Source organism: Podarcis bocagei, assembly GCF_964188305.1.
Source record: "Podarcis bocagei genome assembly, chromosome: 4".
Lineage (NCBI taxonomy): Eukaryota > Metazoa > Chordata > Lepidosauria > Squamata > Lacertidae > Podarcis > Podarcis bocagei.
This window is the reverse complement of record NC_138128.1, coordinates 81669957-81692760: the sequence shown is the minus strand read 5'-3', so window position 1 is coordinate 81692760 and position 22804 is coordinate 81669957. Positions and strand designations below refer to the sequence as shown.

At 44.2% G+C, this 22804-nt stretch overlaps 1 protein-coding gene across 4 annotated transcripts in view; it reads right to left on the bottom strand.

Annotated features, from left to right (window-relative positions):
- The window catches only part of LOC308585313 (uncharacterized protein), a 180917-nt gene that overhangs the window by 18830 nt on the left and 139283 nt on the right, over positions 1–22804 (bottom strand). Inside the window, exon 1 of one of the 4 annotated variants that reach the window (XM_081190989.1) lies at positions 21594–21677. The exons of the other annotated variants lie outside the window; for them this stretch is intronic. Within the exon in view, the coding sequence (XP_081047115.1) occupies positions 21594–21620 (27 nt within the window). The 5' untranslated portion in view covers positions 21621–21677. Of the gene's footprint in view, positions 1–21593; positions 21678–22804 lie in introns of those variants that run through there. 4 annotated transcript variants of the gene reach the window in all.

The following is a 22804-nucleotide window of genomic DNA, read 5'->3' as shown; positions in this document are numbered from 1 at the left end:
GGTGAAATCCTTTGCACCCACAAAAACAGTGGGAAAGAATAGTATGACCCAAATTATGTCCTGTAACTTTCCAGGTTAATGGCATTGCAGACAGATTTTTCCCTCCCTCTGGAAGGAATTAACGTGGAATTGAGTACTGAGCTTCCACTAGAAACTAATACATTTCCAGATGTGGCTTTTACCTCATGTGAAAGATCATACATAACAAGAAATTACCAGGTAAGGAAACATCAGGAAAATTGAATAAAGTGTTGTCTAAATGCAACCTCTCATTTTCTTCCTTTCTTTCTCAGAAGGTCTTCTGAGTGAACAATTCAGCTCCCCCAGAACTGTGCTAGTTGGATCTTTGTCCTTGAGTGCTGCAATCCACTCTGCTTTTACAAGGCAGACACAACACTCCCTCGCTCTATTTCCCACTACAAAAAAACAACAAAAAACAACAACCTTTGAAGGGCATCTTTGAAACATATTCTTTTGACAGGAGCAGCCAAAGCAAAACATGCCTTGTTTTCCCCAGCTGCCCCTAAAGAGCTAGCTAGGATGGGAGGCGCTTCCTTTACATATAAAACCCCATTTATTTGCACTATACATTTAAAGCAGTATCATGCCACTTTAAAGAAGGATCGATTGTTTAACCACTCTGAGAATTGTAGCTCTGCAGGGGATATAGGGCACTTCTAACAATTCTCAGCAACCTTAACAAGCTATAGCCCTGTGACTCTCTGTGGGAAGCCATGACTGTTTAAAGTGGTATGATACCGCTTTAAATGTCTCAAGTGGATGGGCCTAAGGCATGCTATCCATTTTATTATACTGACCCTAGGGCTGCTTGGGGTTTTTATAGGTTTCTGTTGCCTCCCTGGATTCTTTCCTTTAGTCCCTTAAAAAGGCATTATTACTATCATTATGGATTCAATTTTTTAATCCCACTTTTCCTCCCAAAGGAGGCAACTACTGCCTCCTCTGTTGAGCTTCTGTGGAGTTGAAGCAGCTTTTCCTGCTGTTGCTGCTGCTGCTGCTGTTGTTCTAAAAACTGATACTGAAGTGATATTTTGTTTTCTTGAAATCGATAAAAAGGATATCCATAGAAAGTGAAGGGCAAGTCTCTCACTTTTGAATCTCACCCATGAAGCAACAAAGAGGGAGACGCAAAATAAGTAAAGCTTTTTCTGCTAGGGTTATTTTTGTGTGTGTCATATTGTTGTTCAAGTCATGTGTACCCCCATTCTTCGTCTCTGGAGAAACTGATTCCCACGGCTAGTAATCTAGCATGATTTGGCCTTTCCAGGCAACATCACTTTCTAGCCCAGGAGTCACCAGTCTGCTCTACTCCATATGCTGTAGCATACAACTCCCATCAGCCCCAGTCCATGTGGCCAAAGGTCAGGGATGATGGAAGCTGTGGTCCAACAATATCCACATTGGCTACCCTGTTCTAGCCAGTGAGGAAGTGGAAGAAAAAAACCCACCTTGCTGAGTACAGGTTTCAGCCCAGATTAGTTTGACAAAGGCTGAAGCCCAGGCTTATGAAATAAAATTTGCAAAACTGAATAAATATAGTTTCTCTAATATAAAGTGCTCATCTTCTCAGTTAACCTTATTCAATTTTGAGCTATTAACTCTTCAGAAGTATTTGTCAAAAAAGCCCAAGGTAAATATTCAATATTCCTAGAAATAATTGATCTTGAGCTCCGTTTCCATTTCTCTTGCTGATACTTTCCAAACTAAATGATTCAGGAAATTCTAAGATAATGTTGCATTTGTTTTGTTTTGTTTTTACACTAGACTGCTCCATGGGCAGTAGGAGGGATACACGTAGTCCAATTAAATATAGGTTATGTCTGAAATTATATTCTATAGGAATATAATTGTTTGCAGCAAGGTGCTCCTCCCACATAATTTTTCTTCAGGGAGAGAAGAGACCTGGATGCAAAGAGCCATTTTTATACATTATTTTATCCTTAGAAAATTATTGGAAAATTTCACATTGGATAGAAGCCATATTGCATATACAGATCACACTTTAAATAGGAAACCTCCTAAGAAATGATAAATAGCTATACAATATCAAAACATTAAAAGAAATTTGCCCTCTATTTCTCAAACACAAACACAAGAGTCGCCAACTCTTTTTATACTTTTATGCGGCAAATCAATTCAAAGTTGTAAATGACTCAGAATAGATGGCAAATGAAAGACAAAGACAGCCTTTATGTTTACATCAAAACATGAAGGCTTTAAGATAATTTTGTTTGAATATACAAGGTCCACATGCTTTTTACAGCCTTAAAAAAACTCACATCCTATGTGCATGTTGCCAGCCTACTTGAGGCTTGTGTGAATAAGCAAAGACCAAATACATCAAGGGGTTGATGACAAGGGTAGCCATGAACTTAGAAAATTTGCTAGAAGCTTTAAACCAGGGATGGCTAACCCCTTCCAGATGTTGTTGAACTTCAACTCACATCAGCTTCCATCCAACAGGGTAAGTAGGGATAGTGAAAGTTGTAGTCCTGCAACATCTGAAGGGGGTAAAAGTTAGCTATTGTCTGCTTTAAGTCTATGAATATTCTGATTTATTTATTTTTAAGTTGCCTCTTATACAATAGACATTTAGTAGTGCCTCAGAAATGTATTGTCTCTCTCTCTCCCAAATTCCAGAATTCACCATTAAATGCCAGTTTTGGACGTGATGATGTCACAATAATTAAGTGAGCTTTTATTTATTTTAATGTGTGCTGGCTCAAAAGCTAAATTTGAAAAACTGCAGTTTCATTGTCATTTTGTAATTAGAGAGTGCTGTGTCAGTGCGACTAGCATTGTCTTCAGATCTCTCTCTCTCTTTGGAAATACACGTAAAATTCTTGCCTTCCTGATTGTCATCACTTTCCCTGAGCTGACAAAAAAATCTACCTCATGCTATGCTCCAGGAGAGCAGCATGGGGGGGAAGTGCAGTAAAAATTAGTCATTTCCTTTATTTTTGGAATATTTTTTAAAGATCGATCACAGAATGGAAAGACGTGAGAAATAATCAACACAGTATAGCGGCAACTCTTAATATAATTTTAATCAGGACGGTGCTTTAAGTAGCCAATTTAATCACTGTCATCATCAACATCATCAGAGTGATTGAAACCATCATTACGTTGCCTGTTGATTATCTGGAGGTGCTTCTTCCTGCACCATACAAGTTGTTCATTAGAAAAGTGTCAGAGAGGGCGGGAGAAAGTGACTTACTAGGGCAGCAGGGCATGCCAGGGTCAGTCCTTGCAAGAATAAGAGTGAAGAGTGAATACACAGAGAGAGAGAGACTATATCTATATAGTGTATCTGTCTTGATCTATATATCCATATTGTGTGTGTGAGAGAGAGAGAGTGTGCATGATATATAGATATATAGATATATAGATATATAGATATATAGATATATAGATATATAGATATATAGATATATAGATATATAGATATATAGATAAAATATGAAATATATAAATACAGAACTTACATCTTTTGGAAAGTTATTTGTTTGCTCCCTATGAATTTGGGTATCTCTTAAGATATCCTAACCAAATGTTGCATGATGGTTCCTGAGATGATGGAGCAGGTTTTTGTCTATGTTTGGATACAGTTGGGTGCCCTTTTGAATCAAGATACTGGACTGATTTATTTTTTTTCAAAACAGTGTTGATTTTAACCACCGTTTTCAAAACTGCACCGATGTTGCTGGTGTTGATAAATTTAAAATCAAAATATCAACAATTGATTATTTCTGTTTTTACAGTGTGCATGTACGTGCGTGCATGCATGCCAAATGTCTGTTTTGCTCCAGGCACCCAAATGTATAACGTACAATGACAATAAGGATTTTTGTTTTACACCACCTTTCCACCTAATGCTCATGGCGGCTTATGGCAAAACTGACAAAAATATTACCTTAGTACAAAACTCAATGGCATAAACCATTAACCCACTATGTCTGCATTTATAGAATAAACAATTTGTGGCATGACAAAAATACATAATAATCGGGATATGAAACAAGGGTCTATGAACCAATTTATCACAATATAGCGACAAAGAAAATCAATCACATAAGAAATCATTGCATTAACAGTTCTGTCTTAACCTCTTGGGGAGGGGCAGCTTTCTGCCCACAGTCAGATTGTCCCAGTCCTCTCAGGTCAGGTGAAAATGGGCCAGACAAGGCACAGGAAACAAGGTATTATGGGATGCCATTTCTCTGCTCCATTCCAGCAACATCTACACTGCTTGTTTGCAGCAGAACCATACTTGTGGGCAGGATAATAATCTGAGTGGTACCAAAAAATAGGTCTATATTTGTCATAATTCTTCCAGTCCTGGCTTTGCTATAAATTGTGTGCATACCTCACGACCCCCCCCCCCCCGAAGAAACCTATCATTCACAGAGGGTGCCATTCCAGACAGCAATTGCAAGATGGCTGAGACTTCACGCAACAAAGAACACCCATCTCTCCCCCCTCCCCAGCCGACCCCTGTACATTGTCCTTGGAACTAGCAATGCTTCCTCATGAAGGGTCAGTCTCAGGGCAATCTAGTCCCATTTTTAAAACACGCATCAGCTAAGCTAGGTTTCTGAGTGCATGGCCCGAAGGGGGAAATGGAAAAGTCATGAGGCTCTCACATACGTTATTATAAGTACTGCCATCTTCCTGGAAGTCAAATGACTTTTGGGCTCTCCACCTTTGTTTGCGGTGGAGGGGGGAGGGAGATTCAACCAAAGTGGACGGGACCTTTATGTACTTCCAAGGGAACACAGCAGGAAAGGTGATATAAAAGGCATCTGGTTGGCTCCTAGAAGAAAAGAATGCTGGACTTGATGGGCTTTTCGCCTGATCCAGCAGAACTCTCCAGATATTCTCAAGTGTGTTTCTGGGTGAGTTACTGAGAAAGTTTATGGTAACTGTTTTGGGGAGCTGCGAAGAGAAAAACAGGGATCTGGCAGGTATGCAGTTGGTTCCCCAGTTAGACCTCTGGTCACCACTCTTCTGTCCAGAAGGTGACAACATCTACTGCTTGTTTGGTTATTTTAGGGTAGAACTCATCCCAGTGGTAATACTGGAACAGCCAGACACCCATTGCATAAGTTGGCCAAATGACTGCCTTGGAGTGAAAGGGAAAGAAGATGGTTAAGGACTCCAAAGTCCCCTAGAGATGTCAAGGTAGGGGCTGGACCCAAACCAGCTTGAGTGCCTTCAAAAGGAAGGAGAAAAGGTAACAAAAGGGCAAGGGAAGTGAGGTGGAAGAGGCAATAAGTAGAGGCAAGACAGTCAAGGGATAAAAGAAAGGGAAGTCGAACAATGATACATGGGAACAAGGGAATTTTGGAACTGGCACTCATTTGTCCACTCAATTCCTGCCTAGATTTCTGATCATATTTTCCATACACATTCCCACTATTTTGGTAGGCGCATTGCTGAAACATGCATCTTGGGCCTGTATAATATTTTTCTCAGTTGCAACATAATATTTAAGAGGCGGCAATATTGTTGCCAGGGAATGGAGTCGGGAAGATAAGTGCACATTTAACAGACCAGAATATAACTCACGAGCTCACTCGCTCTCACTCTGTCAGGGCCAAGAGGGAGAGACAGACAGAGGGGTGGTGGGGAGAAAGTGCCTTTGGCACCTATTATGGAGAGTTCATAAAAGAAATCTTTCATTTTGAACATTGTGCTGAATTTTGCGCACTAAATGAAATTAGTGGAGGCTCAGTGTGGGAGTTAAAGATTCAATAATATGTTGGCAGAGGTATCAAGTCTCCCCCACCAGGCAAGATACACGCACAGGTCACCACCTACACTTACTGAGCTACTCGTCTGTATCTAAGAATAAATGTTCTCATTAGTGGGTACAAGAAATATTGCAACGCCAGCTATTGACCTGAGAAGATGGGTAAAGAACCCCCCCCCCTGAGTTTCCAATCGAATCAGTGTAGCATTTCACAATCGCGGTTACATCACACCTTGAAGAGGGGGGAAATTGCTGTTGCTACAGTGCCATCATAATGCCGCAGCTGTGCCAAAACCCACTCATCTTTAGTGGGCTTATTCAGATGCCTATTGCCTCCACAGCATGCTTCTGAATGCCCAGGGAGAGCGCTGCTGCACCCTGGTCCAGCTTGTTTGCTTCCCAAAGGCAATTGGCTGGTCACCCTGAGAGCAGGATGCTGAATTAGATGGGTCTGATCCAGCAGCCCCTTCTTACGTTCTGAGGTTGTGTGGGTAGACATTATCAGCAATGCCAAAACAAACCCCTTTCCAGCAATGTTTCAACATTCCACATGGAAATATTCACATTCTCCTTTAAATTGCCCTTCTTTCCAGTTGTCCTCGTGCCCTCAATAACGCCATCGCAGAATCAGATCTGTTTGGTTATTGGTATTGTGACATTCTATTCAATGTGTTATGTTAGGTCGAACCACCTTTTTCATTTCTGTCAAGCTCTGCATTTCCTTGGAGCAATTTCTCTGGGGATGCAGAATGATGGTGGCAGGATCTAGAACCAACCATGAATGGAGCCAAAGGGTTATAGTCAACTAAATCATATTCAGGGTACATTCACTGGAATTAAAACTTAGGCATGGTTTAACCAGGAACGGGGGTGGCGCTGTGGTCTAAATCTCATTGTGATCTCATGCTGAAGCTCCCCTTCAGTTGTTGTAGGCAGCCTCTCTAAAACCGGCCAAAAATATTAGGGAATCATAGAATAGTTTGGGCTCAGTTTGATGGGAAAAGGTGATCAGAACTCACATGCAACTGCTATGTCTTTGGGATGCCAGACAATGACTGTTACTGCCAGCTTCAGGGACACGGGTGGCACTGTGGTCTAAACCACTGAGCCTCTTGGGCTTGCCGATCAGAAGGTTGGCAGTTCGAATCCCCGTGATGGGGTGAGCTCCTGTGGCTCTGTCCCAGCTCCTGCCAGCCTAGCAGTTTGAAAGCACGCCAGCGCAAGTAGATAAATAGGTACCGCTGCATCGGGAAGGTAAACGGCATTTCCGTGCGCTCTGGTTTCCGTCATGGTGTCCCGCTGTGCCAGAAGCGGTTTAGTCATGCTAGCCACATGACTCAGAAAGCTGTTTGTGGACAAATGTCCCCTTCCAATACTTGCATCAAAACACATCCGTCCTTCAAAATCTGAACTGCTCCAAATTTTATGATGAATTCTCCTCCTACAAAGATGGCATACATTAGGAGGGAGTGTGCACAAATATGTCTATGAGCAACAATAATGTTTGACAATGTGTTTTATTAGGGGAAATTGCTAGCAAAAATGCATTAATTAGTGTGCATGAAAACCCAGACTTTTTTTGCAAACTGATGTGGAAATCACTTTAACAGAACTGAAGATGGGGGAAGCAAGAGACTGAGAGAGCTATCAGAACTGACATTCTTCGACCCCTATCAGGAGTGAGATATAAATGTCAGAATGAAGATTTTTACTGGAGACAACCACCAGGAAATAAGGACAGCTGGTGTGTAATCATGGAGTCTGGTTCTGCTTCTTAAGTTCACTCTCTATCTGAAGAGCCTCCTTTCTCTCTCATTATTGCAAATGAGAAATGTGCAGTATGATCCTCTGTAAATTTCACAGAGTTCACCTGGACTTACTCTCAGAGCTGAAAGAGCCAGAGATGTCATGTTGGAGCTTCATGTTTGGAGCCCAAGGTAATGTTCTTTTTGTAAAAGAAGTTGTGGGGATTCCCAATTTTGACTGGGGCTAGCTCCCAGGCTGGAGAAAGGATTAGATCTCCCTCTCTGCAGGTTCTGTTCAAATTGTGGCCTCCAAAGCTGCTCTCTCTCTCTCTCTCTCTCCTCTCACACACACAACACCTTTACACCAGGAGCTTCAAATGCACAGCTCCAGCAAAACATGGGATTGCCTGAATTGTGTTTAGAATTGCAGCCTAAGCTTACCATTCAGGCAGCAGTCGTGGAAACAGTGGAAAGCGCTCCAGTCCTAAATCCACATACCTTGGAAGAATATGGGCAAACTGATGAATTTCGATCTCCCTGTTTCTGATTTCTCCAAGCTTAAACTCGGTTCTCCACATTTCCACAGCAGCTTGTGATTTTTAAAAACACCATCACGAAAATTTGTCAGCATTTTAATTATTTCCCCCCAATATCCACATTTGTATGCAACTTTGCCTAATTTTTTTTGTAAAAACAAATCCCCTCTTATATTGCATTTCTTGTATGTTATTTTTACTGATATGTGCATAGTTGTGCACAATGTACCTTAATGTAGGTATTTTTGCAAACATGGCTGGAGAACAGCAATGCAAAATTCAGAGAAGTACAATTTTTTTTGAATGGCAGCTCTGTTTTGATTTGTGCATTGTTTTGGAAACAGAAAGTTTGCCTTTGTATATGAACAGAATTGAATTTCTCCCAATCCCTACCTGGGAATATGCTCCACTGAGTTCAATGGAGTTTATTTCTGAACAGACGTGAGCAGCATTGCTGTACTAACACTCAGTGGTAGGCCGTTGTGACATTACTGTAAGTATCCTGACAACCACCCAGATGTTGGAGGGCAAAAGTCTACAGAAGGCTGCCTGCTCTCCTTGTGTTCGCTCTCTGAGGAAGTTCAAAACCTACTTGGGCAGTGTGTCCCCACTTTCATGCGTCTTGGAAGGGAAGCAAATACCTGGCAAGGGCTCCAGTTCCTGCCTCGTTCGGTGTAAGCTTTCTATACTATCCAACAAAGGGGATTTGAAGTTCACATAAAAAGCAGTGTGTTTTTAAAAAGCAATTAAAATAATTAAAGGCCATTTCAAAATATTAGTAGCAGTGAATGCTGATACACACACACACATGCACACACGAGGCATCAGTCCTATGCCCAGGTTGCAATTAGTGAAGCTTATTGTCAAAGAGAAAATGCATTTTATTTGAAACAGCGAGAAGAATGTATTAAGGGGAATGCATAAATTGGATTACCACTCAGCTGTTGCGCTAAGGGAAAAACAGATGGCACTCATTCTGTCCATGTAACACAATTATTAAGGACTTTAATGGGCAGCCATATAAGTTTTAATAATTTTTTAATGAAATTTATAAGGCAGTATACCCATCAGAACTAAAATTTTCAGACAAGAAGACAGATCTATTCAATCAAAAGATTTTGCATTGCTTTTTAATCACCACAGAAAGCTGCAATTACAAGAAAATAATGTCTTTCTAAAAATGAAAAGATAATTCTCTCCGTCGGTCTTTCCCACTCTTCCTTCACAAGAAATACTCAACCCCATTAAGGCCTTAAATTCTAAGGAGCTTCTAAAAGAAGATGGATTCTCACTAAAACATTATGCATATTTTATGGCACTATTAACTTCCTCTTTAAGCTCTTTCACAGCAAGCTTTTTCTTTCTATAGAATATGCTGAATTTGAAAGAAGGAGAAAAAAACACCTTAAAAACCCAAACAACCTTTTTTTCCCTCATTACACAAATTGCAAAACAGTTTTGTGATTTATAGAACATGATGATAAGAGTTGGCAGCTGATACCAGTTCTTGGCCAAGAAATGAATATACAACACCTAGAGTGTGTGCCCACATTTGCACATTTAATGCTTGATGCCTGCAGCATGCAGTGGTGGAGACTGTAACCATGGGTGAATCCTTCATCACAGATTTAACAAGTCAGAAATGGCCGAGTACCTGACGTCTCCTCAAATGCTAGCTTTGAATGGAGTCAACCCTATACATGGCTCCAATCTAAGCCCTGTTTCTACGCATGGGGACACAGGTGGCACTGTGGGTTAAACCACAGAGCCTAGGACTTGCCGATCAGAAGGTCGGCAGTTCGAATCTGCGCGACGGGGTGAGCTCCCATTGCTCAGTCCCGGCTCCTGCCAACCTAGCAGTTTGAAAGCACATCAAAGTTTAAGTACAGTAGTACCTCGGGTTACATAGGCTTCAGGTTATATACGCTTCAGGTTACAGACTCTGCTAACCGAGAAATAGTGCTTCAGGTTAAGCACATTGCTTCAGGATGAGAACAGAAATCATGCGGCAGCGGCGCAGCAGCAGCAGGAGGCCCCATTAGCTAAAGTGGTGCTTCAGGTTAAGAACAGTTTCAGGTTAAGTACGGACCTCCGGAACGAATTAAGTATTTAACCTGAGGTACCACTGTAGATAAATAGGTACCGCTCCAGCGGGAAGGTAAATGGCATTTCCGTGTGCTGCTCTGGTTCGCCAGAAGCGGCTTAGTCATGCTGGCCACATGACCCGGAAGCTGTACGCCGGCTCCCTCAGCCAATAAAGCGAGATAAGCGCCGCAATCCCAGAGTTGGCCACGACTGGACCTGATGGTCAGGGGTCCCTTTACCTTTACCTCTGTATGGATGCCCTCCCGCAAGGTCGCCAGGCACACCTTCTCCAAACCTTCACATGTTTTGTGTGCAGGTTGAAAAGGGGCTTGTATGTTGGCCTTGCAAGCCGCATTCCACCTCATCAGCTTATTGTGAGGATGCTTGCATTCCGGGCAGAGCACACATGGGGACTTTCAGGGGTAGGGCAAACACAGACTCAGCAGTTGATCATGCCACGGGCTGTCGACACTCACCTGACTTCCAGTTGGTCGTGCTGCTGCTGCTGCTTACTAGGATAGGGAAGTCAGCAAGGTGGAAACACACCTACAGAGCCAATCTTGTGCTCCTGCTGGTGTTTTTATGACACTGAGCTTGCCGCCGCCACTTCTCTACCTCCTGGCAAGCAGCAGCAACACAGCCAATCAGAGGTCAGGTGAGTGGTGCTGCTTCAATATGCCATCTGCACACACACTACCCCACAACGCACTTTCTCACTTGTGTGTCCAGGCTGAATGCCTGAAATTTTGATGTTGCAGTGATTAAGGGGCATGTCTGTCTGTCTATCTATCTATCTATCTATCTATCTATCTATCTATCATCTATCTATCTATCATCTATCTATCTATCTATCTATCTATCTATCTATCTATCTATCTATGTAATCTTGTAGTGCAAATAGGAATGTGGTGGAATGTGGCAATGCCAGAGCAGTGCATCCCACAGTGAAGCACAACAGGCAGTCTCATCTGTGGGTAGGTGCTTTCAACTTACAGGAAACTTCTAATTTATTTCTCACAGCACACTTGCTGTTCTCTTTCAGCACATAGTTTAGGAATCGCTGCTTTAGAAGATCTCGGTTTTCGATAGCTCAAGCTATTTCGTGCAAGTCACCGAGACTTTAAAAAGTTTAAGGTCTCTTGCTTGAGGCTCGGGGGCACTCACCAAACTTGGCTGGCAGAGCAAAGTTCTCTGCAAATCTTTGGCTAATAATGAGTTTTCTTTGTAGGCATGGCTGCAGCTGAGAAACTGTTTTGTTCCTGTAGGGCGGGTTGTAAGGAGAAAGCACACAGGGAGTGGGGGGGATACAGAGATTCATTAGCAAGTATTTTCCGTGTGTTATCTCTCTGAGCTGTGGTGATCCTATTATCTGGCCATGATTATTCCTATACCTCTTCTAAAGACAAAGACAGAGGAGATGTACAGTGGGGTTTTAATTGGCCGTAACCTTACGTGAAGAGTCTTAGGAACATAGATTGGGAAAATCTGCCTTTAATGTGAATCAGAATTAAGTCTAAATACCTAATGCTTCTCAAGGCTGCATTAGGTAGGGTGAAGTGGCAGACTTCGGGGTTCAAATAAAGCAAATTTTCATTTATTTGCTTTACAAGTGGGCCATACAAGAAAATGCTGCTTTGTGAAGTGTTCCTCCTTCAGGTGCCAGCCATGCCTTCCTCCCAGAATACTCCACTCCACTCCATTTTCTCTTCTGCCTCCCAATTTTCCATCCCACAACAGTAAATCAGAATTGGGTACCTACTGAACATAAACATTCCATACTGGTTGTTTGGGTATTTTCCTTCTTTAGGGTTTTTTCCTCCCTAAGATGCTCCCCCCACCCACACAAGTTCTTCAAAGCTTGGGATTCTCCCAACATACTGCTATCTCCCCCTTGTGCATGGATGGTACAATTGGTATATAGCACATTTTCAAGGATCCAAGCTTGGGGTCAGGAGAACTCTGAGCTGCCCTGGATTGGGCCGGGCTGCCTGGAGCTGGGTTGGAAAGCTGCAGAGGTCTGTTTTACTGGTGTATTCCCCACTAAGGTCGAATCCTGCAGGCTCACAAGTGTCTTCCCCATTCACTGAACCCTCTTTCTCTTAGTGTGGAGCAGGGCGAAGGAGATGCAGCTGCATATAAACATTAGCTGCACCCCTAAATTGATTTGGGGCAAGATCAGGGGGGCTGTGCAAAGCCTTAGCTTTTATACAACTGCTTTACTGTTTTTCTGTTGTATATTTTTTCTAATGAGACTGTTAACTGCTTTCTGCTGTATATCACTTAGATACATTCATAATTTTTTAAAAAATTAATAAACGAGCCAAGTGGTCAGACTGAGTCAGACAACTGGTGAATTTAGTTCAGTATTGTCTGTACTGACTGCCAGTCCCTTATAAAATGTGCTGGGAAGGGGGGGTTATTGTGTTGTTTTTGTTTTTATTATGTATCTTTTGTTTCTATATTGTGATTTTATGTTCCAAATGCCCTGAGACCTGTTGGTAAAGGGTGGTACACAAATATCATCATCTCCCCAAAGTTTCAAGCAGGGTTCTTTCCTAGCCTACTTGCAGATGCTGGGCGTTGAAATTCTTCTGCATGCAAAGCAGATATAGTGGTACCTCGGGTTACATATGCTTCAGGTTACGCACTCCGCTAACCCAGAAATAGTGCTTCAGGTTAAGAACTTTGCTTCAGGATAAGAACAGAAATCGGGCTTCGGCGGCGCAGTGGCAGCAGGAGGCCCCATTAGCTAAAGTGGTGCTTCAGGTTAAGAACAGTTTCTGGTTAAGAATGGACCTCCGGAATGAATTAAGTACTTAACCCGAGGTACCACTGTACTCTATACCAATGAGCAATGGTTTGAGATGTGAAGGTGTGAAAAAACCACACACCAAAAACTGTGTCGGGGTCGGGCAATTCCTAGTGTTTCTCCCTCCTGAGGCCTTAACATCTCAAGCTATGGCCCTTCCCATCTTGGCAAACTAAGGGCCAGCACAGATGTGAGCAGACAAAGCAAACAACAAAGTATTTCCTTCCCAGTGGTGTTAAAATGGTGCCACTCTCAAAATAACTACAATTGAATCAGTCCAATACAGTGGTACCTCTGGTTTTGAACTTAATTCATTCCGGAGGTCCGTTCTTAATCTGAAACCATTCTTAACCTGAGGTACCACTTTAGCTAACGGGGCCTCCAGCTGCCGCCGTGCAATTTCTGTTCTCACGCTGAGGTAAAGTTCTTAACCCAAGGTACTACGTCCGGGTTAGCGGAGTCTGTAACCCAAAGTGTTTGCAACCAGAGGTGTTTGTAACCCGAGGTACCACTGTACAATGATGACAAGTTGACTTTATTTCCCTCGTGTCCTTGTGTATTCATTCCACATTGCGGGGGTCGGGTCCTCGAACCACAAGTTGACTTTATTTCCCTTTCTGTCCCAAAAGATGCCATCTCTTTGCAGCAGTGGTTCAATAACTATCCAAAGCAAAACCTGTGCTGTGATGGCAACAGAATGAGCACAGGGTTAACTTATTTAAGTATTTTTTCCACCAAAAGCTTGTCTCTCACTTGGGACTCTTTGCTGTGCTTCGGTTCCAAGTATGAACACACACACATCATTCCTCTTCACCCATGGGGCAGGGGAAATAGCATGAGGTTATCTAGGCTTGTATTGATCGGACAGCTCTATGCTGCTTATTGATGAAATCTTACCATCAGCCTGACAGCCAGATCATGAGATGCTCTGCTGAACTTAGACAGATAGCCTTCTGATGGGTGCCTGCACAGGGCTTGCAAAAGGGATTATCCTCGCAAAACCCAGACGAGCTCCGTTCTGACTTGAACTTTACTAGAGCAGTGTTTCCCAACCTTTTTTGGGCAAAGGCACACTTGTTTCATGAAAAAAATCTCGAGGCACACCACCATTACAGCCCCGTGACGTCAGCGCGCAGCGTCACGCCGGGAGGGACATGAATTGCTAGCAAATTACATAATCACCTCCTTGAGGGCTGGCTCATCTTCTCCGAAGGCAGAACCCCATTAATTAACAGCACAGACTCACACCATAGCCAAGACGAGGGGGGAAAACCTCAGTCATGCACAGTCATGCACATGTGGGGGCTAAATGAGGACGAAGACCGGGCAGAGAGCAGGGTTCAAATCACCCCACCTGGCCAGGACAATCCCTGGGTGCTCCCTTGGGCCACTCGCCTGACCCACCTCACAGGGCTGTTGTTGCGAGGATAACACGGGGAGAACCACACGCGCCCCCGGGAGCTCCTTGGAGGAGAAAGCGGGCGATGAATGCAATGCACGAAATATATGAGAGGCGACCAGGTTTTGCAGGTGAGGGGCCCCCGCCAGCCTCCGCTTCCAACACCCGGCGCAACGACGCCGAAGTTTCCCCCCGGGCTCGGCTCGGGGAGCAGCGCTGCTCCCCCCCGGCTCCCCTTTGCCCTCCCGGCTCTCTCTGCCGCCCACTGGGGACCCCCCTCACCTGCCAAGTCCGGAGCGCCGGTGGAAGTTGCATGCATGCATGCAGGGCGCCGCGTTGCCATTGCATTGCACTGCACTCCATGCAACGCCTGCACGCATGCATTGCCTTGCACGCACGCCAAGGGGTCTTCCCGCGGTCCGATGCGTCCCCTCCGGCGCGGATGCAGCATTGCAAAAATTAAAAAACCCCGACGCAGCCCTACCTGGGGGGCAGCCTCCGCCTCCGCCGCTCCGCCTCCGCGGGGATCCCCGGGCTCCATCCTGCCGCCCGATCTCTGCGGGGGCGCAGGCAGGCTGTGCGGGGTCTGCGCGGAAGAGCCCCTGCCCGCCCGCCGCCGCTGCGCTCATTCCATGGCCGGGAGAAGAGCGCTTCAAACAAAACGCCCGGCCCGCCAGGCCGCGCTGGGAAACGTAGTTCGCGCACCCCACATGGGCGCGGAGCCCAAGGGCGAGGGGACGACGGATCCCGGCAGCCCCCGCGCCGGGGATGGAGGGGGAGAGGTCGGGTGCAGGGATGGAGGGACGGGTGGGCGAGCGAGTGAGTGAGTGGCATCCGCCAAGCCTTGGCCGAGAGCCAGGAAGGGCCTCCCCGGAGGAGGAGGGAGGCGCAGAGCGGGAGGGAGGGAGGGAACCCCAGGGGTCATCTAGTAACAGAGCCCCAATCGAAAATTTGACTTTTAAAAAAAAAATCTTTCGAATTTTTTAATTTTTCCCGCGGCACACCAGGCAACATCTAGTGTGCTGCGGAACAGTGGTTGGGAAACACTGTACTAGAGGGTAGTATGAAACATTAACTAGACTGAGCACAAGAACAAATTCCCTCATGGTTGACGAAGAGACTGGGAGAGAATTTCTCCTCCTCCTCACATTAAACTTTCTGAAAAGATTTTTTGGTGGTGGGGTGGGGGAACGTAAGAATTCTCAAAATCACTCTCATATAATGTGACCTTATCCATGATTAATATGCAACAGCAAAAAATAAAAAGAGAAGATAGTATTTAATAGCCACCTCTTCTTGTATTGTCAATTTAGGCATGCAGGTATATCATCAGAACTCGTTAAGTAGAACACAAGATGCTGACTCATGCTGAGTCATTACACTGGTTTTGCTAGAACAGTATTATCTATGCTGACAGACAAGAGCTTTCCAGAGTTCTAGAAAGGAATCTCTCTGCCCCATCTGGAGATGCCTGGGGTTGAATTTGAGATGTTGCATGCAAAGCATGCACTGTCCTACTTGAGCTATACATCCTCCCTTAAGTGGCTTCTTAGCACCTGATGACTCAACTGAATGTGTGCTCTGACTCCAGTAACAAAAATTTCTGTGCAGGGATTGGAGGTTATAGGAAAGTTCTATACGTTATGTATCGGTCTGTGATATCTGTTTAACATGCAAACCACCGCTTGGTGCCAGTTCTTAACTATGTTAAGAGTGTGGTGTAGTGGTTAAGAGCGGTAGTCACGTAATCTGGGAAACCGGGTTCGTGTCTCCGCTCCTCTACATACAGCTGCTGGGTGACCTTGGGCCAGTCACACTTCTTTGAAGTCTCTCAGCCCCATTCACCTCACAGAGTGTTTGTTGTGGGGGAGGAAGGGAAAGGAGAATGTTAGCCGCTTTGAGACTCCTGAAGGGGAGTGAAAGGCGGGATATCAAATCCAAACTCTATGTGCGAACCAACCCTCGATGACTCATAACTGCATGTGTGAACTGATTCCATTAAACAGCATTTTAAAAGTCAGCGATGTTGTGAGTACATCAGTGGGGTTTGATCTGTAGCAATTCATTGGCAGGACTCGAACCAATGGCTTCAAGATTCCGAATAAACATTCGGAAAAGCTTTATGACAGTAAGAGCTGTTCAGCAGTGGAAAAGACTACCATGAGAGGTGGTGAATTCTCCTTCCTTGGAGGTTTTTAAACAGATGTTGGACGGCCATCTGTTTCGGATGCTTTAGTTGAAATTCCTGCGTTGAAGGGGGATGGACTATATGACTTTTGATGACCCTTCCAACTCTATGATTCTCTGATTGTAATCCAGGCAAATATTGACCAGATTGGATCAATGATCGACTTCAGAATCTGCAGTTCAGTAGATTCTGTTGTGAAGTGGTCTGAGGGTTGTGCACTGCCTCTGATCCAAGAAACTTTTCCTTTTAAACCTATATCTGAAGGAGTGTCTCCACCCCATCGTTCTACCCGGACACTGAGGTCCAGCGCCGAGGGCCTTCTGTTGGTTCCCTCACTGCAAGAAGCCAAGTTACAGGGAACCAGGCAGAGGGCCTTCCCGGTAGCGGCACCCGCCCTGTGGAACGCCCTCCAACCAGATGTCAAAGAGGAGAACAACTACCAGACTTTTAGAAGACATCTGAAGGCAGCCCTGTTTAGGGAAGCTTTTAATGTTTGACGCATTGCTGTATTTTAATATTTTGTTGGAAGCTTCCCCAGAGTGGCTGGGGAAGCCCAGCCAAATGGGTGGGGTATAAATATAATAATAATAATAATAATAATAATAATAATAATAATAATAATAATAATAATAATAATAATAATAATAATATATTGTGTCTCCATTCTCCCCACAGAGCTCCTTGCTGCCATGTGCCTAGATTGAACATAGAGCAAGTCCCCCTGGGATCAACAAAGCTTGGTGATAATGCATTGCTCCCTGGGGGAATTTGACAGAAGAAACATGGCTGCCCCCTCATAAACACTGCTAAATAGGCACCATCAGCATAATTTTGTATAACTCCTGACTTGGTTTATTTATTTGGCACCCATAAGTGACATTCTGTTTCTGTTTTTAAAACAGTTACGTAAGTTGTGAATGATTGTTTCACTGTACTGGTAACTCCATTTGCTTGCTTATTGCAACCTTGGCTAGGCATGATGATTGTGGCTAGATGTAGAAAGCATCACAAAATCACGGGCTATTATATTAGAGCAAGAACATTAATACACCCAGTCCCTAGGCGGCCTTCATTTCCATATAAATGCAGAGCATTATGGTCGGCTGTACACCTTGAACACATGCAAAAAATGAATAGGAAAGCCATTTTCCCATCAGTTATTTTTCTATTTTGATTTAGTAGCTTAACTTAACAGTCTTCTTTGTGAAATGATCAATGGTCCACCATGTCACCTTGCTGCATACAAGGGAGCTGGAAATCCTCAGCAATTTGGGTGGGGGGGGGTTGGGTTTTGTTTTTGTTTCCCACAGTTTGATTACATGTACAAGACCTCAGGCTAAATGGAAAATCCAAAAGTCTAAAAGCTTTAGAGGCAGGTGAGAGGAGCTAGGAAAGACTGCTGAAATAATGCAGAAGATGATCTGACATAACATTTAGCTTTGTGTGGGTTCCATCCATTCCCCTAATACAGTAGCTTGTGTGTATATAAATATAATAATAATAATATTTATCGAAAGCACATCAAAGTGCAAGTCGATAAATAGGTACTGCTCCGGCGGGAAGGTAAACAGCATTTCCATGCGCTGCTCTGGTTCGCCAGAAGCGGCTTAGTCATGCTGGCCACATGACCCAGAAGCTCCCTCAGCCAATAAAGCGAGATGAGCGCCGCAACTCCAGAGTCATCCACGACTGGACAGGGGTCCCTTTACCTTTATTTATATCCTGCCCATCTGGCTGGGTTTCCTAAGCCCCTCTGGGCAGCTCCCAACAGAATATTAAAAACACGATAAAACATCAAACATTAAAAACTTCCCATGACTTCAGATGTCGGCTAAAAGTCAGAAAGTTGTTTATTTCCTTGACATCTGATGGGAGGGCATTCCACAGGGTGGATTCCACTACCGAGAAGGCCCTCTGCCTGGTTCCCTGTAACTTGGCTTCTCGCCGTGAGGGAACCGCCAGAAGGCCCTAGGCACTGGACCTGTTTCCGGGCAGAATGATGGGGTTGGAGACGCTCCTTCAGGTATACTGGATGTACCTGAAGGATATATTGTATATGCCATGTCTGATTCTGCCGTCAGGTTTACTGAGGGAACACAGTGCCTTAGAAGGTGCACCCCTAGTCTGCCCCATAAATTTCTAGGCACCCCATCCTACCAGTCAAACATTGATGGGTCCCTCTTTACAGATTGTTATTCTGTATATACTATTTCATTACTTATCAGGATCTAGTCACTTCATCTACTGGCCTTGACTGCAGTCCAAATTTGACTTCTCTCTGACATAAGTCAGAAGAAAGGCCTCTCAGACAGTCATGTCTTCTTGGAAGATCAGGCACTGTGATCAGACCACCTCTAATCCGGCCACCCACCAAAATCATGACTTGTGCCCACAGTACTTTTCAGATTCAAATCTTAAAATTTATGCGCTCTCTCTCTCTCTCTCTCTCTCTCTCTCTCTCTCTCTCTCTCTCTGCAAGCATGCACAACATTTTAATTTTGAAAAGGTTTTAGTGTGGTTTTGTGCACTGTGTCATGGAAAAAGCAGCGCTGAAAAGCAAAAGGAAACAGAAATACTAAATAAAATAGAAGAGGAGTAAAGAGCCACTGGCTGCACAACAACTGCTTCGTGTGTGTTCTTGGATGCAAGTGGTTAAATGCTTTGACACTTTATAAATTAGAACAGGGGCAGCATAACACAATGTTATAAGATGTTAATAACTCAGATACGGAGAAATCATTGCACAAACCTTGGATTGTCTTCAAGAAAACATTGAATAAATTTTATTGATAGATCATTTAAAATTAGTTCTTTCAAGCTACAACCTGATTTGGGTGTGTGTGAGAGTGAGTGTGTATGTTACTACAGATATATAATCTTTCATACCTGAATACTTATGAGTACAATTTTACATTTAAATATTAATTACTCATTACAATCTTTCAAAAAATTATAATAGTACATAATTATTTAACTCATGAACTCAATGCTAAATTCTAAACTAAATTAATTTTTAGGTTAATTTATTACCTTAATTTCATTTAAGATTATTAAATTTCACCGCTGACACTTTAATGATATTTTACTATCTTTATGATACATTTGCATTCATTTCTAACAATTTAGAACGCCAATTTTGTTTTGTTTTTAAATTTAGTTTTTTAAGCCAATTGCCCATTTAAATATTAGTCACATATTTACTGGATGCAAAGTTTCTTGAAAACATTTTTAATATAAGCATTAGGGTCACCAAGGGCTAGGTTTCATCATAAAACATCCATAAGTATTTATTTATTTATTTATTTTTAAAAATGTATCCCAACCTTTCTCAATGAGGATATGGGGTTTGTCCCATTTTACCTAACAACAACCTTGGACAGGAACACTGTGACTGGCCCAGGGTCATCCAATGAGCATTACAGCTAAGCAGATATTTGAAATGAAGTCTCCTAGATATACATTGAGGACTGTCTCAACTCCCTCTCATTCACCCTCTCACTAGTATACAAAGACTCTCCTCCTGCAAGAGAGGGGAGTGGTTGTGGTCGGGATCCGGACTCCACCTCAAGCAGGGGCATTAGCCCCCTGCCTCCCACTCACCTGGCTGGTGCCCACGCCCACGGGGAGGCACCCAACCAGGTGCCTGCGAGGGGGCGTGTACAGCAGCCAAAATTGCTGCGGCACCAGCCTTCTGGCCTCACTTTTCGTCGTCCCGTCACGAGTCACTCACCCTCCACTCCCATAGAGCTCAGGGTCTCAGTTTTCTTTTGGCCTTGCTATGGACCTTAGGTTAGTCACCCTGGTTGTCCGGGGGGGCTGGTAGGAATTTTTCCATTTGGCATTAGGCTTTTTGGTTTTTTCACCTACCTCGTAGCAATCGTCACAACTTTCGTGGTATTGGTGGGTAGGTTACGCATTGGAATAATGTGTTGTGGTGTGTCGAAGGGCTAGGTGTGGCCATCGCCTGCGCCTTCAATTTTGGGTATTCCGTTAAAGGAATCTGGCGGTCGTGTATTCTGTCCGATGCCTGCGTGGCGGGAGGCCATGGCACGACCCTCGGTGACATCAGGGGAGAGCTTATAGTTGGATTAGCATCAACAGGCTCCACCTACTGGTGAATAAACCCCCCTGTTTTAGACTCACCCCTCTCTGAGGGGGTGGAGTCAGCTGACATAATCCAATGCCTAAGCCAATACTTTTTCACTTGCTGTAATCAATAAAGTTGTGGCCTTTTCTTGCCCATTAACCTTATATCACGTGTCCTTGTGTTTTCATTCCACTACGCGGGGATCGGGTCCTCGAACCACAACTACAGTTGTACCTTGGAAGTTGAACGGAATCCATTCCGGAATCCGTTTGACTTCCAAAATGTTTGAAAACCAAAGTGCAGCTTCTGATTGGCTGCAGGATGTTGGCTGCGGAAGCCCCGTTGGACGTTCGGCTTCCAAAAATAGTTCACAAAATGGAACAGTCACTTCTGGGTTTGCAGCATTTGGGAGCCAAAACGTTCAAGAACTAAGCTGTTCAAAAACCAAGGTACGACTGTATATAACTACCGTATTTTCCACTCTATAAGATGCACCAGACAACAAGACACAGCTAGTTTTTGGAGGAGGAAAACAAGAAAAAATATATTCTGACTCTCAGAAGCCAGAACAGCAAGAGGGATCGCTGCGCAGTGAAAGCAGCAAATCCTCTTGCTGTTCTAGCTTCTGGGATAGCTGGGCAGCCTGCACACACATTTCCCCTTACTTTTTAGGAGGGAAAAAGTGAGTCCTATAGAGCAAAAATTACGGTACTTATACGCTAAGTCATGTTTGTCTCTGGTCTTCTCATATATGTCTCTGTCACCCAAAACGTTTCTTTCCTAGGATTCACCCCAGCTCATCAATAACTATGTGCAAGCTGTTTATGGGCTTCTTCATCAAACATAGACTTACCAAGCTAAATGTTGTCCAATGGCAAAAATAATAATTCCTCACACCCCAAAAACTGAAAACCCCTCACTGAAGTAATTTGCAAAAATTAAGTTTCACCCCCTGAAATGACATGCTCTACCTGGTCTACCTCCTCTGCAGGCCACATCTCTCACTGTTCTGCACCACCTCTGGTGATTCTGTCAGACTGTAACATGTCCTTGAACTATTATAATACCACTTGCTTGGCTGGATGAAGGATGGAGAGGTGTGTCGTTAGAAAGCCACTTCCGAGCTTGGGAGGAGGTGGGGTTGCGGGCTTCACGCCCAGCCCCCATGAGATCAAGAGAATCCTCGGCCGTGTCACCAATTGGCTGACTGGGGGGGGGCGTGGCCCACCCTATTTAGGGCCGGCACAGCTGAGGCTCCCCCTCTTTTCGCCGCGCCAGCCAGCTGTTCCTGTTTCCCACCCTCCCTCCCGGCAGGCTCCTTAAAATTGCTATGGACTTCGGTTGGTTGCTGCAAGGGGCCTGGTAGGAATTTTTTCCAACTGGCAAATTGGCTCAAGCCAATTGGTTTTTCGCCTACCTCGTAGCAACTCGTCACAACTCCTCGGCATTGGTGGCTAGGCATTGGTAAGGGAGGGTTAAGTGTATGGGGGGGGAAGCGTCATCGCCTCCCCCCACAGCAAAGGGTAGTCCGATAAAGGATTCCGGGGGGCGTTGCCCTGTCTGAAGCCTATGGAGGTTTGGGCCTAAGGCATGCCCCTGAGCGGTGACCCCGGGGGAGCTCCTAGTTGACGTGCCTCAGCAAGACTCCCTCTACTGGTGGTTAACCCTTGCCGGTCTTCATGCAATCGGGCTGAAGCCGGCTAGTCGATAGGACCAATGCCTAAGCCAATACCGCTCATTCCTGTAATCAATAAAGTTGTGACCTATTGCGCCCATTAACCTAATACTTGGTGTCCTGTGTCTTTATTTATTTCTTTATTTCTTCCTGGGGAACTCGCCACGCAAACATCTGACTTCATTGTGGGTGGAACATAGCCTACTGTTCAAAAATAAGAATGACAGTCATTGCCCAGTGTGATGAAATCTTGTTTGTTTTAGTGGGGCTTGTGTAATGTATTCTGTCACTATATACATTGCAAAGTGTTTGATGGGGGAAGTCTTCTATTTGGTCAGGTGAAAGTTGGCTTAACTGTCATGGGGCAGGGAGGTTAACTGACCACTCAAAAGAAAAGGGGTTGGAGACAGAACCCTCAGTATGCAAAAGAAGAATAGAAGATATTCATATTCCGATTGGTGGTTGCAGGTTTAGAATTCTTAGCTAGAGAGTGTGATTGGCTGGGGC